Raw genomic sequence first — 18,253 nt, forward strand, 5'->3', positions numbered from 1 at the left:
AGCACCCTGCCCTCCCCTGCCAAAAAAAAAGGGTGAATCCCTCAAGTAAACCTGTCAGGGGCCTAAATAAATCCCATAAAGTTTAGGTTTTCCCTCTTAAGCTTTATTTTATTTCTATTTCACCTCAAGCATCAATTAAAAACTGAGTCTTCAGCAGCCCATATTTTGATTAGGCAGTGAGGACTTTTTATCTACTTATAGAACCTTCTAAGAGACACAGGAAAATAACTTAGAAAATGACCTACTTAGTAAGTAACTTAGTAAATGACCTAACGTTTCTTGCTGCACTGTCTTAAAGATATGATTTAAAATGTTATTGCTGACAAAATGCCCAAATAAGCAGTATCCCTGGCCTACAAAACTGGAAAAGTAACCACAAGGAACAGAATAACTTAGGGCTAGGGACAGTTTAAGTCCAGAGGATGGGGACATGTAGGTAGCCAAAGAGGCAGCCCAGTTCTAATGCAGAATTTTCTTAAAGCAAAAGCATCCAGGAGACACACCAAGAAACATCAACTATTTTCCTTAAAGAAAGCACTTTATTTTCCATTTAAACAACTTGGACACAGTACATTATTTTACATAAATGGCAGTAATTTTTTTAAATCTCCGTTTAAAAGGCCTTGTGTCTGAGTCTGAGGTGATAAGAGAATATGAATAAAAGTATAAAAACAGTGCAAAATGTTTAGCCTGCAGCCTCCAGTGTTGGCTTCAGAAATCCCCTTTAATGTTGTTGAATCAGTTACATTTAAATTTAATATTAAATAAATTTTCCTGGGTTTCCTCTAGTCTAATATCAGACCCAGAAATGTAATCAAATCAAAAGGCTCAGAAGCCCCAACAACTCAAACCATCAAATCACCCAGACCGTAGCACCACAACAAGTTGAGTTCTGTAACACGGCATCTTGTCAGTGGTGCCACCTGAAGAAACAGAGGATTTTGGTTGCATCAATAACTAGAAATAGACTAGCTCTGGTTTTAAAGCTCTGCTTTTAAAGTATGATTATTCTAGAAGTAAAAGTTGCCATCAGGTAGGCTAGAGCAGTAGCAAGTCACAAGCCCAACTCGGAAATAGTCACAACCTCTAAGGAATTTGTCTCCATTAAGCCATTCAGTCTTTGGCCTGCTGCTGATACTACAGTGAAACACTCAGAACCAACTGAAATGGGGAAAACTGTCCATTAGAAACAGGATTACACGTAGCTGATTTTGCAAAAAATTTATATTAATAACAAAAAGCATCCATAAGAACATAGCGAATTTTATTCAGCAGTAAGTGAAGCATAGCTCTCATCCTCCCCTGCATCACCTCTGTAATGTTTAATACAAAATGGCACACTTGTCAAGCTGCTGATGAGAAAACCAGATTCCAAACAGGTGCCTCAAGCAAAAGACTCCATTACCCACTGCTTGTTTGAGGAAATGCTCCTTTTTAAAATGCAGGGTACAAAAATATGGCTAAAATGAAGTTGTCATATAAACCTACTTACCGGGACCCTTAAACCTCACAAAACATTAATTTTCAAACATCCTGGTTAAAGCTGTGCTTCTAGATGTCATATTTTTGTTTATACTAGTTGAGTTTTATAATAAAAAGCTAATGTCCTACCCAAAGGAAATAGTCTATTAAGCAGATAGTCACTATAATAGAGAACCTTACCAGCATTGTGTTTTCTGGCAGTGGAAGATTCTAGTATAGAAAATTTTCTCTTGCTAAAAATTTTTGAAATACCAAGGACTATTGCATAAGAGAAAGTTTGTAGCAGTCTTTCTGCTAGGCAGATGGTACAGTGGAAGACAACATTTAATTCATTCAGCAAAGGAGATCACCAGTACTTGGAGAGCGAAGATTTACAGGATCCTAAAAACAGACACACAGGTGGCTGACGTGAGAGAAGCAGCCCAGCGTCCCCAAAACACACTTAAGGCTTGACTTCAGCGGCATCAGAGAAGCCTACCAAAGGAGCGTTATCAATGGCCAGTTCACTTTAGGTGCGCCCAGCTACAATCACCAAATAACTCTTTGGGTAGCATAAGAAACATTTTTAAATATTGAAGGATTTTCTCCTTTCATGCAATCCTGATCCTTAACTACTTTTCCCTCAAATCTTTCAAGCAGACCCATTTCTCTTCCCCAGGAAGAGTACACATGACAGTAATGTAGGTGGTCAGGCTACAGTAGATCATTTACTGAACTCCATGTCCAGTATGCTTAACAGAGGCTGAGGATGTGCGGTGAAAGGGGCAGACCCACTTGTCTGAAATATGTTGAGGCGGGCCTGCTCCTATGGCCAAGAAACTGCAGGTTACTGGTTTGCAGGGCATTTCCCACCACCACCAACCACATGTTTCTCTGGGACCCATTCATTCACAGAGGCCTTGTCCTTTCAAAGGACAAAATCCCTGAAATAGTTCCAGATCATAAAAAGGCCTGAAGCTGCAGGAGAACAGACCAAGGATATCCCAGAGTCTACAGAAACTGCTCACAGAGAGCCCCCTGGTTCCTGCTCCTTTTGGTGCAAATACTTCCATAGGCTTTTACTCCACAAAACCGCTGAGCTTTTCAAAGGTTTGAGCTTTCTTCTGTAAACTTCCAATCACGAAGCTCTCAACTTCAGACAGCACCTTAATTCCAATCAGCCAGGATAATACACAAGGAGTCCTTATCTGAGGGAGGGAAACAGTAAGTTGCCCCATCCAGGTAACCCTGTTAGGGATGTGCTGTCTTAACAATGATGATCAGTCCTTGTTCTCCCAAGTGACTCTGGTCTGTTGGGTGCTCCTCATCTTCAGCTCATCATATTTTGATTGTTGTTAAAGATCTGGCAAGAGGCCAAGATTACTGACTACAGTAACATTTCTATGAATTTTATTATCAATTGCCAGACGATCAGAGTTGGCTATACATCTGGTATTCAAGAGACTACAAGCAGAATCTGGCCACATGTGCTGTCCTTGACATTATTACTCACTCTCTTTTATACCAGCTCCAATGTTAATTCTGAACGGATGCTTGATTTTGGGCCACGGACAGGGCATCACAGTACAAACCACAGGCTATGCTAACATCCCCAGACTTGCTGTTGGGCTCATCCTAGTGGAATACGGAGCCTATTGTTCATTCAACAGTCCATCTCTGGGGAGAGCAACAAGCTTGTATAAAAATGTGGTGCCTGTCTTAAGGACAGCCTCAATTAATGGCAGGACTAGGGATGGTGCCAGGTGCAGAGGGTAGAGTTGGCTGTAGAAGTAGCAATATTTCTTCTCGACCTTCATAAACCTCTTGCTACAGCAGCATACACAGAAAGACTGACTGAAAAAGCTGGCAATATTTTCCCTATATTAAGCTATAAGCCAAGGCAAATTTAAGGGCTCATGAATTCTTTGGGGTTCCAGAAAAAGTACAGGTACAAAACCAAAATATTTCAGGAGGGTATTTTCCCCATAGGAAATTGCCTCATCTTAATTCTGTGGCAGAATAGACCCACGCTAAATATTTAATCCTTTATGCATTTTCCATTTTGAGATATGATTAAAGAAACAATTTAGGAAGAGCTAGGGAAGAACAGTAATCTATTAATTAGTGGAAACCACACATACCCTGTTTCTTCTCTCCTAGTGAGATACTTTTACCTCGGGAAAGGTGAATGAGAAGTAACGTGCAAGTTAAGTGGGAAGACGTCAATCAGCCCCTCAAAGATAGCTCGTGCCAGAATAATGTGAACGCCAGAAGGCTGGTTTTTGCAACTTAGTGCTATTACTGACAGTGTCTGAATTACTTACATGAACAAAAAAGTCAAGCCCTTGATATTAACCAGCTACCCTACCCAGAAAGAGAGTAAAATGTTCCCCATAGGAGTGTCTGTTCTCATCCAGCCATTGTCGCAAGTGTGTTAGCACCTGACTGGGAGACACATGGGAAGAGGGAAAAACACGGATGCCTATTGCAGTCAGAGTAAATCCAAACAGAATAAATACATAAGAAATAAGATCCATGGAAGAACTCATCACCTAAACTCATGACCACTGTACATGACACTAGCAATAACTATGCTTGTAATTATTATCAACTCTCCTTTCAAGATCAGATGATAACGTAGATCCACCTGGTCATCTTCTACCCTATTTGAGTAGTTAATATCTAATACTTCAGAAAGAGAAATTCCCATTACTGTACAACATGGTATTTGGGGATTTTTTTTTTTTTTCTCACCCTGAAATGCTGAAAATGGATTACTCTAATAATATTGGCTTCAATATTCTGACCTAAAATATTTTTTCCAGTCTTAGGATTCTCCTAGTAATACGTCCTACCTCTCTGGTGCTTTAGTTTTTAGTTGTTTTTCAGTGCTTTCCACATACATACCTCATCCCTCACACGCCCCTCACGTGACCTCCCCACCAAAGACCGTTCTGTGAGGTAGCCAGGGCAGGCATCAGTACCCCACTTGACAGATGAACCTGAGACTCAGGGAAGTGCCTTGACTAAGGGTCGCATGGCTATTAGGAATTGAAAGAAGGACTAGAAACTAACCTAATCCAAAGCTCTTTCTCCCATACTAACGGGTGGGAATTGCTTCTATCAGTTTGTGCATTAGCAATCCACATCCTGGGTGACTGGAAAGGAATGGCTCTACTTTTACTGCTTTGATACAAAAATCTCTTAAACTGTGAAGTCAGAAAAATTAATTTCTTCCCAGTCCAGTGCCTAAACCTGAGCATGGCCCTATGTCGCCTTTAAGAAACTGGGGATAAACACGCGCGTCCTGCACGTACCGAAGTGTGCGATGCAAAGGAGCAGAGGGAGGAGACACCCTCCCACCCCCGGAGCCGTACCAAAGGCACTTCATACGATGTCCTCAGCAGGGTGGTGGAAGGGGTGCATGCCCAGAGTGGAGAACTGGTGCCAGTTCCGCAGAAAGCCCCGATTGTACTGGCCTGTGTCCACGATGAGCCCGCAGAGCAGCCGGCGCCCCGTCTTCTGTCGAAGGGCCTGCTGCACTTCCCTCTCGGTCACGTTGTAGCTGATGTTGATCAGCTGGATCAGGAAGATGTAGGCCATGCCCCCCGTGATGATCACAGAGTACCACACGCAGGTGAAGCACAGAGCCGAGCTGGAAGCGGGAAAAGGCAGGTCAGGGCGGCCGATACTTCACATTCAGAAAGCTGTCCCCATGGTGACATTTTACACACGCAGTACTCACGCAACCTGGAAGATACTTTTCTATCCTCGGAATGCCAATAACCTGCTTCACTTATGACTGTTAATATGTTCTATGTTACAGTTATTGGTGCCTCCTCTTCGAGGCTGTGATGCTCGGACAGCAAGGACCGTTTTGTGTGTTGTGTATCCCCCACACAACCAGCAGTGTCTGACATAACAGCATTCAAAATCTGCTCGTTGAATGAATCATTCCTAAATTGTTCTTAACGCACAAGAAAACGGAGGCGCCATGAGACTGCTATAAACGTCCTCAAGGAAGCTGTGGGTGGGCAGCCAGGAGCCGTGCTAAGGTTGCTCATCTCCGTTCCTTTCCACACAAGGCTGAGGAGCAGTGAGCGGACAGCTCCCAGCACCAGCAGCCCGCTCCCTGTCAGCTCTGAAGGCGCACCAGGAGCACCGTCACGATTCCAATCCCGCGTCCCAGAACCACACACGATCACATGGGACAAGGAAAGCTGCCTCCAGCTCCTTAATAAGACTGTGAGGAGAGGCTGCCGATGAATGTCTGCCAACTGGTTATTTTCAAGCATTTGCAAATGAGCTAGTGGAAAATGCGTTCAGAATCTTCATTTGTTAAGCTGAAAGGGACCTCAGGGATGATTAAATCACCGCAAAGATGAGGAAAACTGAGGCCCAACGGGATGTGAATCACGGGTACACAGCACTGAGAACACAGGAGCGGGACTATGTTCCTCACTTCAATTGCGGGGCCCACAGAAAGTCTAGAAAACTCACGCTGACTAGCAGACAGACACAGGGACCCCCAGAGCCTTTGCTTTCTTCTCACTCTTTGTTTTCAAGACACTCCCTGCTCTGTCCACGCAGCGCCCCTGTGCGGGCCCTTGTCTGTACTAGCCTGTGCACAGATCTGCCCCTCGCCACTGTAGATGCAGACATTCGTGGCTGTTAGAACAGACCGGCCCTCCTCCTCAGGTTAAGTTCCTGTCTTCTCTGTGTTGAGAGTCTTCACAGGTTGTGAAATCCTTCAGTAACGGCTATTCTTAGTGGGGGGCGATAAATGTCCTAAAGCAGAGCTTTCAGGGACAGGGTGAGGGATTTGGAGGCTGGGGCCCAAAGCTAAAAAACCCCAGCTTCTGCTACAGCATGGAGATCTTCACACTATATAAATGGGCCCCAACCTAAAAACACTGAGGGAAATTTTGACCTAGATACCACAGTAATCATGAGTGGTGATTTAAAAAAAAAAAAAAAACAGGAAAAAAATCAGTGGAGGTTAAATAGAAAAGAAAGGTTACAGAGATTGTAAGCACTTCATAAAAGGGTCAGAAGCAGTAACTTAAGACCAGGCTACAAAGCACCAGAAAACAGCAATCAAGTGAGGAGTTCCCTGATGGCCGCAGCACAAGAGACCACATGCATACCTGGAGACTGCTACTTCAGTTATCATTTCAGTTTCACTGTCGCTACCTTCGGCATGCCAGTGGTCATCTGACTCTGAAGTCCCTGCGTAAGCCTAGTTCCTACCCATAGAGCACTAGCTCCTCACTTTTTAAGGTCAACGTTCCTTCTGACATCACCCTAGAAAAACGCACATATCCACTGCACAACTGTGTGTTGGCAATTTCAGGGATACCCAGCATCCCCAGAACCTGTGCTGTGTTTTGGGTGAGAACTCCTAACCTAGCAGTGAATCACAGCCTGGTACACTCACGGCAAATCCACTCCCTCTTCTGTGGGCCCCTTTAAGAGGTATCCATGTCTCACCTGTAATGTGCATAAACTCCAGGGCAATAGAAGAGAGCTGTGAAGACACTTCTATCTGTACAAATGGTGTCCAAGGTCAGCGCAATCCCGTACACCGAGGTGAGCAGGAAGGTCAACAGGGCAAGTATAAATGCCTGATGATTTGATTCTCCGACACAGCTATTTATCCTCAAAACAGCACAGGGGGGAAAAGAGCAAACATGTTTCAAAAAGTTCTCCATATAGCTCAATAAACAAGAAAGCTTTTAAAACAGGGGCAGTGTAAATTTCAGTTATTAAAAAATAAGTTCTCTTATTTTTCCATTTTAGGGAATTAAAAACCTCTCTGCTGAGAGATGTAGTCTTATACTCTCCGCTTTTTGCAAAGTGAAATCATATCATTAGTTTAAGGACAAGACTAAGGAAAAAGCAGAACCTAGCTAACAAACCTTTCTAGATATTAATAAGTGAAGTCTGTTACCCAAGTCTGTTACCCAATGCTAAGAGAGTTAACACTGTAATCACCACCGTAAGGATAGGATGGTGTCAGAGTTACAAAAACTTAAAAATGCTAAATCAGAAGTATTATACAGTGTGGCAAGATACATATTAAATACACATATTAACAAAAGATCCCAAGAGGTTAGAAACACAGTGCGGGGTAGAGAACTCAATAGTATGCAGACTGCTTGTCAGGTACAGAGTTTCGTGTCACAGCCATTTGCAGGGCAGGATGACAGACACACCGGGATGCTCCAGTGGGCAGAGATCTCATAGGCGAGGCTGTCAGGCCCTCTGCAAACCAGCGCTTGTAAATGGGCCACCACCACCACACGTACACACACAGAGGTATGCATGAGAATAAATGATGAAGACAGAGAAGAGGAAAACCTAAAAAAGAAAATACTTGTTTCCTCCTAAAGACAAAGCCCCAGAAAAGAGCTGTCCCTGTTCATGATCCTTGAACTTGAGCTCTGCTCCTGAGCCCTCCCGGGCTGTCTGCACCCTCACTCCGTCCCACGTCCCCTTCTGAGGGGGAGAGCGCGACAGGATCAGAACCCTCGACATAAGAGGCACAGATCACTGACCGTGAGTGCCTCAAGAGCAAGAAAGTTGCAGACATGCTACTTACAGCATTCTGAATTAATCACAATCCTTTCAGATTTATTCAGTAAAGCTGCAACGTTTTCTTTAAAAGTTGCACTGTACATCCCTGACGGGCCTCAGGTGTCCTCATTTGTCACTGGCCAACAAAGAGATACCAGAAAAACCCATTTCTGCATACATAATCAAATAGGGAGTTATCTGTCAGGGCCTTAAGTCAATACGGTAAACTAGAAATCACTGGCAGCATCAAAATGATGAAGGATGTACGGCCAGAGGATAAGAGTCACCTAAAAGTACAGGAACACTTTCTTGAGCTCCGCGAGCACACGGAGGTGCGCCTATGCTATGTCTGATACATTCTTTTTTAAAAAGTCATTCAACTGGAGGTACTTCTCTCTTAGAAAGGAGATGATGAGGGGCAGCTCAAAAGAGAAAGAAAAAAGGAAAAAACACCTTCAGGAAATGACTGAAAAGAACTAAATTTGTGAAGCTCGAAAAACTGATGACTAAGTGGGAACAACTTAACAGCCCACAAATATCTACAAGGTGTAAAGCTGGGAAGGAGAGAAATCTGAGGACGGCACAAAGGAAGAGCAAACCCGGCTGGAGAGTCTCACGTGAATTTACACTCCACAAGCCTCCAGATTTTTCCAACATACCAGACACAGTGATGATCCATCCTCCTCACACAGATGCCGCAGATCCGGCAGTGCCACGCCCGGGCCGGCCGCACCAGCCGGCACTTGGCACACCAGTCTTCCTTCCCCTTGGCGGGGCTTCCAACCGATGTCCTGGGGCAGCCCTTGGGCTCATCCTTGGGCGCGCGGTTGTTGAGACCGCCCGCTGGATCTGTGCTGGGGAACCCTTTGGTCTTCTCTGGCCCTTTCCTGTCCAGGCATTCAGTTTGGCTGCTGCTTGGACATCTGCCCTCGTTTGCTGGGTTTCTGAGGTAGCCTGGATTCTTCTTGGCTCTGTACAAGGCTAAGAGTATGAGAAATAACCCGCAGGTAAGAAGAGCCAGCTGACTGGGCCCCACACGCCCCTTGGGGACCACCTCCTGCAGGAACACGTAGTACATGTAGCCCAGAGAGAACAGTCCAAGGCTCAGGAAAAACAGAGTCTGTTCTTTCCTTCTGTGAGTGAGGTAGTAGTACCACAGAGCCAGCACAGGGAGGGAGGTCAAAACCACCACCCCCAGGAGGAAATGCCAGGAAGCCACTCGGAGGAAGACAGGCAGCAGGAAGAGTGGGGGAAGGATGCTAAGGTTAACTTTCTTGGCTCCCCTAAGCCAAGGAATCCGGAGGCGGTCAGAGATCGTATCCATGATCCTTTCACAGGTCTCAGGCTGCACAGACTTACACGTGATCCATCTATTCAGAAAGAGCACAGAGAAGGCACTTTGCACGTGTTTGCTGAATTAAAATCCACCCAACACTGTAAGCCAGACAGCAGGATAAATAAGACGCCAAAGGCCAAGCATTCTACTTGCTTACTATTAAACAAGTTTTTCAAATTCATGTATAACTCTTTAATACGAACGAGAAAATGTTTAGATGTCTAACAGAACTATTTCTCCACGAAACAAATACATACGTATTCCACATAAGTACTGTCCAGACTGGGGTGGGCATGGAGACATAAAAATCTTAAAAACAGTTCACAATCTAGTTGTGAAGACAACATGGGAATTCAAGAAATATTAGATAAGTAACAATGTAGCAAAATCACCCAATGAACTTTAGAGTCAAACTATAAGGTGTGCTGAGAGGAGAGCACACACTTCTGGGTGGAGTCATCACAGGGGTCTTTGTGGGAAAAGGGGGATTTGTGCTTGACCTTGACCACTGGCTAGTATTCCTATGGGTGGAGAGGAAGGCAGCGAGCTGTTCCAGTGGAGAGGCGCGTGTGCAGCACAAAACCCACCCTGGGCCCAGGGAGTAAAGCAGTTCAGTAGGGCAGGGGGATGCAGAAGGCAGAGTGGAGATCAAACTAGTACGAGTCAAATGACTGAGCTTGGTGGACAGGCAGTACTGTTGACTTTTTTGCATACTTAGGCTATTACGGAAAGGAACAGTTTAAGGAAGGATAGCATTGGTTTTAGAAATTTAGAATTTTAAAAAATAGGGCTAGACTTGGAAATCCATGGGAACTATATGGGAGACATACAGAGCAGCACGTCTGCGGAAATGCTGGGAGCCCATCTCCAGAGAAGGGTGTGGAGAGAAGAGAAACTCAGGGACAGCCCAGGTCTCAAGGGCTGGGAGGCAGGAAGAGGGAGAAGGCTAATAGAAGAGCTGCGGTCTTGAGTGATGGAGGTTATGGAAAAGGCATGATTTCTCCACTCATTAGTCCAAAGGGCTCCACTTTTTCAGTATGGATTTTAGACTAAGTCTAAAAAACCTACATTTAAAGACACCTGTAGAAGACTACAGACACTGTCAAGGAAGAATTACAAAGGGATTATAGGATACTAGCCTACAGTAGTCCCAAAGAATGCTTCTCATGGCAAGAGTAACATACCAAGCTCTAAACCAGCAATTTCCCATGACTTTTTTTTAACCAGAAGTAATTATTAACGGGAAAAGCAAGTTTCCACCATCCATATTCTTCCCACATTATGCTTTCCATGTGATAATTTTTAAATATATAATTATTTAGAAAATGGATAAAGACCAGGTTATTACTGTTTGGTACAAAATTTTTTCAGTGATGTTAGAAATTATCTTTTTAGATAGTAATTTCCATCACTTGGGATAACCGTGAAAATAAAAGCCAAATACAACAGCATCAATCAGGACAGTGTTGCTGCTCAGGCTGAAAACAGCCAGTCCAGGGGAGGGACATGCCTTCTGGCTGGATTTCCCACCCAGAAACAAGGGATGAGACCAATTCCAAGAACAGGAAAATGATTTTTCAACCCTGCAGGCCCTTTGTGGCCAAGGGCAATTCAGTTCCAAGGTGTCAGGCTCCGAATGCTGAGACCACTGAGAATTGCAGGAACTTTCTGGTACTAATGTGTTCATTTTAAACTTTGAGATTCTCCTGACCTGCATTTTATTTTTTAATGAGTTTAACTTGCCCACTATCCCTTTACCTGCCTGTCCTCTCCATCATCTCCTCCCTTTAAATGAGAAATAATGTCCTAGCAAACGAGCTAAACAGGCAGTTGTGCACTTTTGAGTAATAATTCATCTTTATAAAGTAATCACACGACATAAAAGACAACTGTCAATTGGAGATAACTGGAAATAGAATGAGGAGCAAATTCTAGTGTTCTGGATGGCTAAGCTGAAAGTATACATGGTAGTTCTCAAGAGGGCCGGAGGGGTCAGCATCAAGAAACACACAGCTCTTACCTATCACACCCTTCATCCAGATCTTGGCAGTCACACAAACAAGCAGCCACGTGGTTCTTTTCCCCATTTCGATCTATGTACTCGCAGCAGCACAGGGGCTCCAATTCAGGTTCTTCCGTTTTGTTTTTCTTCACTGGCTTCATACTGCCCTTCTGGGTCATGATTTCCACCTGTCACCATGAGGCATACGAAGCCCTCAGAAGGTAAAGTGGGAAGAACACAACTCACATCTTGTAAACACATGCATGCCTATCTCTGATTAACCACCAACGCCTGAGAAATCAAAAATGAGAAGAAAGAGGGGGAGGTGGTCCCCCCCTTTCCATCAGGTTTTTCTGGCTCGGCTTGGCCAGACACACAGCTCTAGGGCTCTAGGGGCTCCAAGCCGCCTTCACCGCCAGGTCCACATTCAGGACAGGCGCCGTCTGGGCACCAGCGGTTCCCATGACGACAGCCGACTACGCGGCCCGGGACAGCCAGGGCACGGGCGTCTGCGCTCACCTGCGGGTGCGGGCTGGGGAGGGCCGAGCAGTCCCCGCCCAAAGCCCGGGCGCGAATGGAAACACCCTCGGGGCTGCGGGAGGAGACAAAGCGCGTATCCGCTGGGGCCGGCGACCCGGCTCCGGAGAGGCCACCCGGCGCCCTGGCAGCGGCTGGGGTCGCCGTCCAGCCCCGCCTCTCCGCCAAGGGCTGGGCGCGCCTCTCCCGCCCCCGCCCATCGTGAGGACGCCGCCCCGCCCGAAGAATGACCTTGGGAGGGAAGTTACCTGCGCGCCGCGGCCGAGGTGCGGCTGCAGTCGAAGAGGCCGAGGCGGAGTGGAGAAGGGTCCGCTCCTCCCGAGGCGCGGACACGTCTCCCGAGCTCTTTTCCGCGGGGCTCCCGGCGCGACGGCTGGAGTCTCGGGGACCCCGGCTCCGCTCTCCGCCGCGCCCTCCCCGCCGCCGCCCACCTGTGACCACAGCCGGCCGCCGCCGGGGCGGTGCGCCCGCCTTCCCGCGCCGCCCCCCGGCCGGCCGGGCTGAGCGCGGCAAGTTCGCGAGCTTCCGGGCGCCCCGCCCCCGGCGCCGGGGATCCCCGCCCAGCCGCCCGCACGTGCGGAGCCCTCCGGCGAGGCCCCTCCCCCGGCCCGCGGCCCCGGCGCCCGGGGGCGCGGAGGAGCGGAGGCCAGGCTCCGGGGCGGGGCGCCGGGCTGGCCCAGCACCTCCGCCCCGCCCCAGAGGCGGCCGCCGGGACCCCGCCCGGCCCTGCCGGTGCCCGCCCGCGGCGCGTGGGCGCGGCAGCCTCCCGAGCCTCCGGGTCCGGGAAGGCGCCGAGGCGGAAATGCGGGAATCCCTGGAACCCTGAGAGTTTCCTAAATACGTGAGCGCCGTGGGTCGGCCGGGCTTCGTTCAGACGCCAGCAACAGGCGCTGGGGGAGAGCGCCACGGCAGAATGTTACCCACGTACCGCCCCCCGAAGTCGCTCACCTTGTCTTAAAGGCCCATCCCTGTCCCTGATCTGTTAATTATCCAACTTGTTCATGATTTCTGGCGAGCATCTCTACATCAGACCAGCAGGCCTATCTAGTACTCTTGCTCCAGAAGGCTGCATATTTGAAATGAAACTGCCCTAAGATGAGAGTCCTCTTTGGGTTTTATTTTTGCACAAATTTTTTGAAAAGGGTGTAGGCCCATGTATATGTTTTTACTGAAATAGGCTTTGTAGTTTGGGGAGGGTTTGACAGAAAAAGAAGAAATGCAACTCAGAGATTTGGGGTTTTACTGATATTCAATTTACATAGGCTCAAATACAATTAATTGAATTCTGCATACATATGTAGTCGTAATTAATAAAGCAACTTAACTTTGGTCATTTTCTTTGAGGTATTTTATGAAGTACAGGTTTTAAAGAAATATCACAAAAATATCAAAAATACAGCTTGTCACTGACCATTTCTGTGAATTTTACAGAGAACAAGATTTCAAGTTTACAATCCAGTCAGTCTTGCTCGCAGTCAGAAACTTCATAAATCCTTATTAAAAAACCTCCAGGTAGGTACAATGGTACCCCAAGGTAGGTGAGTTGGGATTCACCCAGAGAAACCTGTTTTCCCTCTAATCCAGTCCATACTTCCATTCTCTATGAGCATCTCAAAAATGACTTTAGCAGTCCCATGTGGCTTGGGTGACAAGGGGCAAAAAAGAAACATCTAACTAAAGGCAATTGTTATTCAAGCAGTAAGACTATATACAAATTATTCTGCACTGTCCTTCTCTCATTCCAGAGACATCACTTGTATTGAGACACATATGCCTAAAAACTTTTCATGAAAAAGCCAAAGCTCACGTCTGACTTACAACTTGTCAGTGCACTTATATTGGGAGATAATGCCCCCCAGAGTCTTTATTAAAGAGCTAGAGTTTGTGTTTGGCTTACAACTGACTAAAGCCACACATGTGAACGAGTAAATGAAGCCGTATGTGGCTACTGAAAAGTAATCCACAAATTATAATCTTTTCAACTAGATGGCTCATTTCCACCATGAAAGTTTGCTAAGCTGAAACCAAGCTTAGTTCAAGTATTCATTTGATCGGTCACTAAAATGCCCAGATTTTAACATAATCTTCTAGTTTTTAAAACTCAGAGCATATTTGTGCATTTTGAATTGGTATCCTACACGTTTCCTTTTCCAGAATTGACTCTTCTGCCATGTGATGTATGAAGAGGCAAGATAATCTCACCTCTGATGGCCACCTGAAGAAACACCTGTTTCTTTCATAAAGCTACAGCATGGCTGAAGAACCTTTCAGGTAATAATCAACATGCAGATGCAGAAGGTTTGACTATTGAATTTACACGCTAAATAAATGAAGACATTGTACTGATAATATTTACAGTCCACAGACTTATAAATGTTATAATATATGCCTGAAAACTGATCCTTCAAAGTTAGTAATGATTTAGAGGTTTCTTCTTATACTGTCTTCTTTATCCTCTTGAATGTATCTCAACTGTGAAAGCAGCCTGCGGGACACATACAGATTCTGTGCCAACAGATAAAGTGTCAAACTTCAAACCTCACTGTGAAAAGGAGGCCATACCACTCAGTTCAGAATGTCTCATTTTCTTTTTGTATCATAGAAATTCCAATCCACAATATATTTCACGCTTCACTGGAGAAATTCACAGCTTAGAATTATGTATAAGAAACGAAAGGCTGGATTCTTAAGGCCATCAGAGACTAATTCTCCAATAAATGTTATTAAAAAGAATGTTCATGTTAGTAGTACAAATAATGAGAAAATATGGAAATGTTCCTATGACAATTCAAATCCTTCATCCTCTGGTTTTCTTCAGGATGGTTTCTTTTGGTTCCAAGTACCTCTACAATTTCGGGCCTTAAGACCACTAGCTTTGGACAGCCATACTGGTCTTGTTCTTATTTAGCAGATCAAAGGTTCTCTGAAGCATAATGAGTGAGCTCTTCAGCTGCAAAGAAAATGTTCAAAATCAGATTGTTTAAATTTTTCTGATTATTTGTATGCCAAAAGTTTGCATTGAATAAAATTCTGTCTACACTGATGCCCAACTAAAGGACTGACTACAAAACACCCGGTTCCTTAGGTTATCTCTCAGAGTGATTGCCAGCACTCTTCCTATTTGCTGTCGTGCTGCACTTCTTCCTACAACGTACTGCGGTGTGCTCCTCCTCCCAGTGAGTCCATTCAGCAAACGATCCAAAGTGAAGGGTTTGTTTTCTGAAGTGGTTTCTGAAGCTGCAGTGGTCTCCCCACCACCCCCTACGCAACTCAGGTTCCACTCCAGGCCTTTGCTTGCTGTTACGCACATCCGCATCTTCACCTTCTGAAAACCTACCCATCCCCACTGTCTCCATGCAGTTTTCCCTGATCATCCTGCCTCCAAACTCCTCGAGGGTTACTACTTACTCTGACGCTTCATTTTGTACGTTTTTATAGTCTTTAACAATACACATGGACATCTGAGTTCTCTAATAAAATTTTAGACAACCTGAGAGCAGGACTTATTCTTTTTTTGTATTCATTCGTTCGTTCATCCATTCAACAGATATTTTTTGCTTACCTGTTACACGCTGGGCACTGTGCTAAGTACTGGGTATATATATATGGTGAACCAAATAGGCACTGTCCCTGCCTTCATGGAGCTTAACAGGCTAGTGAGGGACTCAGAACTAAAACAAATAATCACATACATAAATATATACTTACACACTGTATGAAGTTTTTCACTTAAACAACTGGAGGATGGTAGTATCATTTTTTTTGAAATTAGGTCAACTAGAGGAGAACTGGGTTTGGCTCAGGATGAAAACTGAATTCTGTTTTGGACAGGATCAGTTTGGGATGCCTGTTAGCATCTAGGTAAAGACACCAAGTCAGCAAGTGGCTGTATGAGTCTGGACTCAGGGAAGAGATCAGGGTGAGAGAGATGCTTTGGGAGCCATTGGCACTTATGGTATCCCAAGTTAGGGGAGCGGCTGAGATCACCTAGAGGGCAGTAAAGGAGAGGGGAAGAGAATCTAACACAGCAGCCTGCAGCACTGGGCCAGGATGAGGTCAGGTAGAGGAGACGGTTTTAACCAGCAAAAAGCAGTTTTACATTATGCTAAGTGGAAGAAGCCAGACATAAAAGACCACATATTATATGATTCCATTTATATGAAATGCCAGAATAGGCAAACCCATAGACATAGAAAGTAGATAGTGACTGCCAGGAGCTGAGAGAGTGAGGGATGGGAGTGACTGCTCATGGCTACGGGATTTCTTTGGGGGATGATAAAAATGTTCTGGAATTAGATAGTGGTGATGGTTGCACAGCCTTGTGAATATATTAAAAATTCTTTAAAAGGTGCATTTTATGGTATGTGAATTATATCTCAGTAAAGCTGGGTTTGTTTCATGGTTCTAAAGAAGGGAAGATTAGATACATTTCAAGAATGGAATGGTCAGCACTGTCAAATGCTGGCACTGTAAAATGAAAACTTAAAAAAAAAATGTTACGTTAACTTTAAGAGCCAGAGGTCACTGGGAAGCTTAGCTTGAGCAGTATCAGTGGAAGATATGGAGGAAGAAATCAAGGCAGCTGAAGAGTGAGGGAGTGGATTAAATACATGCATCCAATTTTGCTCTCTCCTGAAACCCCACCAAAAGCATGGTAAAGGGACTTTTTTTTTAAGGCATAAATCCACAAGGACCGGGGAAAACAGAAAAGGCGACAATAGCAACACAACTTTGGAAACTGGGAAAGCAGATGGATGACTTAGGAGCCCTGAAAATGCTGAATCCTAAGCTAACAGTAGAGAAAGCTGAGAACCAACCAGATTTGCCCTGAAGGATCCTCAAAAGCCTCAGGAATTGACAGGCATCTCTGGAAGTGGGAATAAAGGGGAGGCGACTCAAATAAGAAGGACTGGATGAACTTTTGGACATGTGGCCTTTCCTACTACCTGAGCAGAAGTCTAAAGTCCTGTTTTCTGGAGAGGATAAAACAGAGGGTCTCTGGCAGTCTGGCCAGGAGGACACCAAGACATCACTAAAGACAGCAGTACCAGACCAAAAATGGGGATTCTACAAAAACATGCATACTGCATGCTGAGATCATCCCTTTGCTCTGCCCTCCTCTATCCCTCTACTCTCACTTAACTCCTGAAATGCTGGCAACCAGCCCTTAATCCTTCAGGGAGGAGACTCGAAGAGTCTGCTCTGTTACAACTGACCAATCCAAGAGGAAAGACCTAAAGATACTGACATCAGGATTTCTCAACTAATAGCCCAGCCAGATCAACAGAGAAGTTCAGGGTAGAACAGCCCAACCCAGACGTTAAGAAATTTGGACCCACACAAGCAGACGACAAAGGACAACAGACATCTAAAGAAATCCTCTAACCCTAAGGACAGAAATCAAGACAGGAGAAAGAGTCTTGCTGGAAAGTGAGTATGCAAAAAGAAGGGAAAATTTTTTTTTAGTATCAGTAATATGGTCAAAAAGAAAGATATAGCCACTTAAAAAGATCACAATGCCATTAAAAAAAAAAAAGAAAATTCAGAGAAATGACAGCTCTTTGAAATTAAAAACTTATTAGCAAAACCTGAAAAACTTAATAGAAGAATTTGAAGATTAAGTTGAGGAAATCTCTGAGGAAGCAGAACAAAAAGGCAAAGAGATGGACATTGGAAAGAAAAAGGAAGGTTAGACAACTTGTCCAATAGAAGGCCAACACCAAATTATGGGCGCTGTAGAAAGTCAGGGGCGAGAAGGTGGAAGAGAGGAAATCATCTGCCGTACAGCTCAGTATTTCCCAGGATGAAAGGGCACGAGTTTCCAGATGAAAGGATCAAGAATCCGACAGCCTCAGAATTCTCAATAGTAGCACTGGAAGCCAAAAGGCAATGGAGCAATGCCTTCAGTGTCCTGAAGGAACTTTATTTCCAAGTTAGAATTCTATCCCCAGCCAAACAATTAATCAAGGGGAAGGACAGAATGAAAAATTTTCATACATGGAAGTCTTAAAATATTTACTTCCATACCCTCTTTCTCAGGAAGCTGCGAGAGGATATGCTCCATTAAAAAGAGGGAGGAAACCAGGAAAGCAGAAAACATGGGATATGGGAAACGGGAGATGGGCAACAGGAGCCCCAGGATGACCGCTGTGCACCTGCAGAAAGGGCCGCCAGCCCTGCCTGGAGCCAGGCAGAGACTCCATAGATAGAATACCCGAGGTGATTGAAGGTGATGAGAGGAGGCAGAGCATCAGGACATGAAACACGTATAAACAACACAATAAACTAATCAACTGTATCAAGAAGACAATTTCAGGTTAAAAAAAAGCACAGAAAAGAAA

At 45.1% G+C, this 18,253-nt stretch overlaps 3 protein-coding genes across 9 annotated transcripts in view; 1 reads left to right on the top strand and 2 right to left on the bottom strand.

The window, feature by feature from the left end:
• Positions 1-6,238, top strand: part of CCDC191 (coiled-coil domain containing 191) — a 94,188-nt gene extending 87,950 nt beyond the window's left edge. Inside the window, exon 18 of the mRNA XM_057697166.1 lies at positions 5,288-6,238. The gene's annotated coding sequence lies outside the window, so the exon portion shown is untranslated. The remainder of the gene's footprint in view (positions 1-5,287) is intronic.
• Positions 531-12,434, bottom strand: ZDHHC23 (zinc finger DHHC-type palmitoyltransferase 23). Of its 7 annotated transcripts, none has more exons than XM_057697173.1 (6): positions 12,161-12,434; positions 11,394-11,588; positions 8,697-9,407; positions 6,952-7,119; positions 4,839-5,116; positions 531-923 (listed from the first exon to the last, which is right to left on the bottom strand). In XM_057697173.1, the coding sequence occupies exons 2-5, from the start codon at positions 11,552-11,554 to the stop codon at positions 4,849-4,851; spliced, it is 1,308 nt and encodes a 435-aa protein (XP_057553156.1). In that variant the 5' UTR covers positions 11,555-11,588; positions 12,161-12,434; the 3' UTR covers positions 531-923; positions 4,839-4,848. The 7 variants fall into 7 exon arrangements, with proteins under 7 accessions (XP_057553156.1, XP_057553155.1, XP_057553154.1 ...); XM_057697172.1 differs by having other exon boundaries at positions 531-1,863; XM_057697171.1 differs by having other exon boundaries at positions 531-3,096.
• Positions 12,435-13,094: 660 nt separating this feature from the next.
• Positions 13,095-18,253, bottom strand: part of GRAMD1C (GRAM domain containing 1C) — a 96,969-nt gene continuing 91,810 nt past the window's right edge. The window contains 1 exon segment of the mRNA XM_057696917.1: positions 13,095-14,862. Within this exon segment, the coding sequence (XP_057552900.1) occupies positions 14,782-14,862 (81 nt within the window). The 3' untranslated portion in view covers positions 13,095-14,781.

The sequence above is a fragment of the Hippopotamus amphibius genome, chromosome 10 (genome assembly GCF_030028045.1).
Source record: "Hippopotamus amphibius kiboko isolate mHipAmp2 chromosome 10, mHipAmp2.hap2, whole genome shotgun sequence".
NCBI classification, from domain to species: Eukaryota; Metazoa; Chordata; class Mammalia; order Artiodactyla; family Hippopotamidae; genus Hippopotamus; species Hippopotamus amphibius.